The following is a 6317-nucleotide window of genomic DNA, read 5'->3' on the forward strand; positions in this document are numbered from 1 at the left end:
AATGGTTTCAGCACCTCTATTGCACAGTGTTAAAAGCAATTGAAATAGTTTCAAAAATTGGCTATGGTAGGCCTATGGCTACAGGACCGCTATCTTACAGTGTTATATTGACTGTTGTATTGTATTACGGTGTGCAGGTATTTCTGTTTTAGGTAACTCAGTGTAATTTTCTGTATCCACTCATGGAACGAGATTTACATTTTCTTATATTACAGTATATTTAAGTACTCTACCTAAATACAATTTTGAGGTACTTCGCTTGAGTATTTTCATTTTAGGCAATGCTTGTCATTACTAATTTATTTGAGAGCTTTGACCAGACACTTTTCAGATTTAAAATTGATATTAAACCATATGATTTGTTCATAAAATACAATACATTTCTTAACACTAAAACATTGGTTTTCAGCCTTTTTGACTTGTGAGCCATTACAAAGAGAATCAGTGTCTGATTGTGTGTCCTTACTGTGTTTCAGATTAAGCTGTTAGCAATTCCACCAATAAAACATTTCCCCTCTAAACGTATCTTCTTTCATTTTAGTAACTGATGAAGTGACCCAAGTGTCACCAATAGGCAAAGATTAGAGAAAAGTCCTAAACATGAACAGGGTAATATCAGTACTTTGTTTCTTTTTCTTCTTTCCTCTCCCATTCATTAATCAAGGACTTCTCAGATTTATCTGGTGACTTATCTTGGATTGTCTCAGCACCTTGGTTTGGAGTAAACTAGCTCACTGTGTATAAAATAGCCAGCCTAAAAATAACTCTGCCTTCATGAGAAGCTACTACAGTTTATTTAAGCTACAACAGTTGCATTTACATGATGATGCATCATCAGTATAAGTATGTAAGTTCATATGCCATATGAATCACATTGGACAATTATCTGCAAAACGAGTAATTTTTACTTTGTGCTATTATTATTATTTTTTTTTTTATATATATTTTTTTTTTTACTTAAGTAGAAGTTTAAAAGCAGCATTTTACTTGTTTGAGTATAGAGTATTGCTGTATTGTTACTTGTTTAAATATTTGAGTAGAGCTTCCACCACTATCTGTTCCACTAAGTGGCCTTGACATGAAATAATCTGCAGGTAGATAGCAAAGATCCTCTACTGTCTCTGTAGTTCATTTTGTTTCGGTTGGATGCGCACACTGAAAATTGAGTTTGAGTGTGGCGAGACCCGGAATGTCCCTCTGCAACCGCCGTACTTGCACTCAGTGAGCCTTTGGTGTTTACTTGCTGTGCTAACCACTAGGTTGGGTGAAGAAATGGCTGAATATTCACACGTTAAATCAACCAAACTGGTTCTGAAAGGTCTTAATAAAGGGTAAGTTTTTTTCCTGACTTGGCAGCTCTCATCGCTACCGCCTGCAGTGTGATTAAAGGCTAACTAAGTGGATCTCTGCAACCTGTGCTAACTTCAGCTACACTAGCAAAGACTCAAACGAGGACGTTACAATGAAAGCTACGTTACTACTCACTGTTTATACGTTTAATCTAGTAGTTTGTCCTTCTTAACTTTTAACTAAATATTAACACAGTGGTGGTTAAAGGATTGTCGCAGAACTGTCCACCTTAGTTGGTTATTTGAGCCTGGCCAACACATTAGCACCTTTCTTGGCTGCTAATGCTAATAGCTAACACATGAACGATCGTTCAGTTTTGGACCAGCAACCATGTTCACTGTTTTGAAGCATTTCTGCACTGCAAGTTTTCACGTAAATAAAAGTAAATGCAATCATCAGACTAGGTCATCAGAGTTGATGTTTATTGAAGGATCTGTAGCTCATGTCCTAGACTTTCATTCACATTGAAAACTAAATGGCAAATCAATGATTTGTTATTGATTCTTAAGAACCTTGAATTTGCAATTTAAGGAAAACGAATTCACTTTTTAGAAATTAACTTGCCAGCTCGAGTCTGAATGCTTGTTTATGTTTTACAAGTTCTACTTGTGTAATTAAACATTTAGCCATGAAATTACATGTTAAATTTTTCTGTTAACATGAGTCTTTTTGATTTATTTACTTATTACAGGAAAAAGAAGAAGCACAAAGATAAGAAGAGAAAAGCGACAGATGAAGACGATAAACCTGATATAGTTGGTAAGTGTATCTACTGTATTTCTAAATTGTTAAGCCCACAGATATTTTACATCATCATTAAGCTGTGAATTTCTGCTTGTGACATATAAAATTAATTATTTTTACATATTTAATAGAAAAGTTTTCATCATTGCTAGAGGGCCAGCATTTCATATTCTTAAACTGATTTACAGGCACAATATGCAGCACAAATGAGTGCACCCTCTCTTATACAGACAAATCCAGTGCTTTCTCTTTACAAATATGACATTTGGGGTTCCTATATGATGTAATATTCTGGGAACTCTCCTAAATCCATTACCAATGATATATGTCAATACTTAAACAGAAAAATATGATCTTCTTGTCAAAATGGTAAAAGTTCATGTTGCAAAAATGAGCACACCCTCCTGAAAGTTACATAATAAAACTTAATGAGATGTTTTTTGGTGCTCGTTAAGGGCACCAGACTCACCTGGTGAGCCCATTCACACAGGTGTAATCGGTTGACAATTAAAATGGTACCTAACCCATTGAATTGCTCTCAGACTTAATGCTGACAACAATGGCATCCCATTGGAGAGAATTGTCTGGAGACTTGAGAAAGTTTTCACTGCACAGAAAAGGGCAAGGGTACAAGAGGTGAGAAGTGCATGGTTCCAACAGTGACGTATGGCAGTGGTAAAGTTCTTATATGGGTATGAGTGCTGAAGTTGTTGGGGAGTTGTACTTCATTGATGGTATGATGAATTCATAGATTTACTGCAAAATCCTGAAAGAGAAGATGCTACCCTCTTTCCACACTCTGGGTCGACGGGCACTTTTTCAACATGACATGACCCTAAACATTCTTCCAAGGCCGCTGCTGCTTTCTTCAGGAAGAACAAGGTGAACGTGCTGCAGTAGCCAAGTATGTCACCAGACCTCAACCCTATTGAGCACCTGTGGGGGATTTTGAAGAGACAAGTGGAGCAGCACTCCCCCTCAAGGAGGTCATCCTCCAGGAGTGGAGCAGGATAGACAGGACAATATGTTGTGAACTTGTACACTCGATGCCAAGAAGGGTCAGTGCAGTTCTAAAAAGTAAGGTATGACATACTAAGTACTAAAATAATACAAGGGTGTACTCATCTTTGCAATCCTAGATTTAAGCCAAGCTGTCAAATTTTCTTATTTCTTAGATATTGATGACATATCTTTCTATGTTGTTATTATATACATGTTTAATACATTTCATTTTGGTCACCTTCTTATGAACTGGATCGTTGATCATTTAAGGAAAAAATATTTCTTTACGTTCAGAGGGGGTGTAATCATTTATGCTGTGTACTGTATACGCCTGATATACTCCTGGTTTTATTTGCATCAACATAACTGATGCAAATAAGTCTTTCACCAAAACATTAATAAATTAAAAATAGTTGTTGTCTAGGGATACTTTTGTATGGAAATTGAGAGTGATAGCAGATTCCACTACTTTGTTTTGATTTTTGGCTTCAGGGCAACCACTTTGTTTTGTTTGGATCATAGATTGCACCTTTTTAAAGATAGATTAACAAAAAAAAAAGCATTATACAAATCGATACAGAAACTTCTTGTAACATTCCTTCCTGTGACAAATACTAATTTTATATTAGAATGTTTGCTCATAATGTTTGTCACTTAAGTTTAGACGCACCAACTATAAATAATCTGCTAGCTTAAAATGCAGTGCCAATGAGGTAAACATGAAGATTTTGAACAGTTTACTCCAGAAATTGTCCGTTGAGCAGAGATTGCACCTTAATGTTGCTGTGTGCTTTGAAGCGAACACAGATGCCGTGTGTTATTACACCATTTTGACACAAATCTTTCTGCTCACCAGGTGGGTGGTGGTCCATCAGCAGCTTTGGGGAAATTTCCGGAACAGTTGCCATAGAGATGCAGAACAACTCATACATCCATGCCCTGGATACCGGACTCTTCACACTCGGTGCACCACACAAAGGTAAGGAGACACGCTGAGGTGACTTCAGAATCTGACAGTTATTTTTCAGAGTCAGCTCCTTCATTCAGCCCACATGGCTTGTACTCAGTACATCCACTTTTTGTCAACACAGTAGAAAATATCTGTATTGAGGGGAGGGATACCTGACCTAATTTGTTGCGCTTTAATAATATCAGCTACTATAAGAACTGTGATTTTGCAGGTTACATTTTCTTTTGATACTTACTATACATCAGTTTGTGTTGTTTGGCAATTTCTACAACTGCTAGCTGTATGATGTCAAAAAAAGTCTACTTCTTTAGGTTGCTGATTTTGGTGTTCTGATAATTCTCAAGTTCAAGTTTCAGATTGCACTCAAATAACTCCTGGACACCCACAGTTGTGCAGGAGTGACAGTTGTCTTACTGATTCACAGCACTTAACAGCTTCATACCTCTTCATTTGTTATTCCGTGTGCATTTATTCAACTTTTGAGTATGCGTTTGGCCTTAATGCAGATTGAAGGCAAAAATTGCACATTTCTGTAGAATTTTCCAGGTAATGTGGTAGAACATTGAATTATCATCAGACCCCATGATTTTCCCTGGGCAATAACTCAATGTTATTGTGCAATCGCATTCCAGTGGAATCGAATAACCCAATTAATGATTCCAAACACATCCTAATTAAAAACTAACAAAGTTACTGTTTAGAGTCTTTGTTTAACTTGTGAGATCGAATAAAACCAGCTATTTGAATACATCGCCTTGGGCTGTTTGTAATAAAAAGGTGAATTTTTTTTTTTTTTTTTTTTTTTTTTTTTTTTTTTTTTAGTATTTCTTGACATATTATAGACAAAAGCAATTAATCAAGAAAGTACTTGGCAGATTAATTAATAATGAAAATAATCATTAGTTGCAGCCCCAGTTTGAAGACATCTGTCTGAAATAATACATTACATACTAAATTCACGGTATTGAACATACAATTTCCATATATATGAATATTGGAAAAAATCTTTTACGAATATATTGATACATATACCTGTGTGTGTTATATGTCATTTTTTGTGCATTTTAAATGAATATGACAACCCTGCAGCTGTTGATTTATCCTACAGTCGTTCAAACCTGGAGAACTTAAAACTCAATTTTGAGGTTACGTTTACTGTAGGCTCCAGGTGTTTGGGGATGAAGGGGGTTTTGCCTTCAGTCCACAAAGCAGTAAGTATTTAAGTAGTAAATCCAGACACCAGACTGAAAAGGCTGAACAAGGGTTGAGTTGAGGGGAAGGACAGAGCTAACTCAAGAGTTTACACTCACTTCTGCCTCCGGGCACTTCTGAGGGAGTGGTACATTGCAACAGTCTGCCCGGGAAGAGACACTACTAACAATTAATTCAACCCATGTTTTGTGAGAACCAGTGAAAATGGTTGGGAGATTTAAACATCGCAATTCCCTCAGTGGGTCCTCATCCTCTGCATGCACATGAGCTCATTTCTAGGAGATGAAAGAAGACGCAAGCTAGCAGTATAAAAAGAGAGATTAGAGCTTTTCCTCTCTTTACTGGATTTTCTGCACCGATGGCACACTGTGGATGATGCAGCCTTTTTAGCAAGCTCCAAAAATATTCACATTCACCTGCAGGTCGACGGGAACATGCTGATGTTCTTTTAGACAACTCAGGAGGTCACAGTCTGACATATTCCAAAGATAATCAGCCTTTTGAAAAAGCAGCTTATGTCATATTTTACCTCTGCTTTCTAAATTCTTCCCTCGTTAATGTCTCACAGACTCTGCTCTTCCTTGACCAGATGCCTGTATGACACACTACAAATTGCACAAAGCTTTTGATTTATGGTAAAGGTCAGGCAGTGGCCTAATCACAGGCAAGTCACAGTTTTATTAAATTATGAGGAGCCCGGGTTACCTAGGTTTAAAATAATGCATTTAAATGCAACACAACAGTTCCCACTGTATCATATTCCAAATGTCTCTGTGCTGGCGAACTGGACCCAGATCTGCACAGCGCTACTTAGCCGAAGGGTTTGCATTATTAATTACAAGAATACATAAGTAAAACATGAAACGAGTGTTAATGATAACTTTGGTGTGAAAAGAAATTATGCACATTTTAATAATAATACATGATTGTTGCACAGTAATTAATGAAATTCTACATTATTTATTTTTGTGTGGCAAAAGCTTTTTCTGTCAAAACCAGAAGATCTTTTTTTTTTTTTTTTTTTTTATTTTTAAAATTT

The 6317-nt window shown here is 36.5% G+C and overlaps 1 protein-coding gene across 1 annotated transcript in view; it reads left to right on the forward strand.

The window, feature by feature from the left end:
- The first annotated feature begins 1190 nt into the window (after nt 1-1190).
- Nucleotides 1191-6317, forward strand: part of frg1 (FSHD region gene 1) — an 11170-nt gene continuing 6043 nt past the window's right edge. Inside the window, exons 1-3 of the mRNA XM_023417437.2 lie at nt 1191-1331; nt 2042-2109; nt 3953-4075. Coding sequence (XP_023273205.1) covers nt 1273-1331; nt 2042-2109; nt 3953-4075 — 250 coding nt within the window. The 5' untranslated portion in view covers nt 1191-1272. The remainder of the gene's footprint in view (nt 1332-2041; nt 2110-3952; nt 4076-6317) is intronic.

Source organism: Seriola lalandi, unplaced genomic scaffold (genome assembly GCF_002814215.2).
Source record: "Seriola lalandi dorsalis isolate HSWRI2012SDOR001 ecotype SW California unplaced genomic scaffold, Sedor1 jcf7180002054574, whole genome shotgun sequence".
Lineage (NCBI taxonomy): Eukaryota > Metazoa > Chordata > Actinopteri > Carangiformes > Carangidae > Seriola > Seriola lalandi.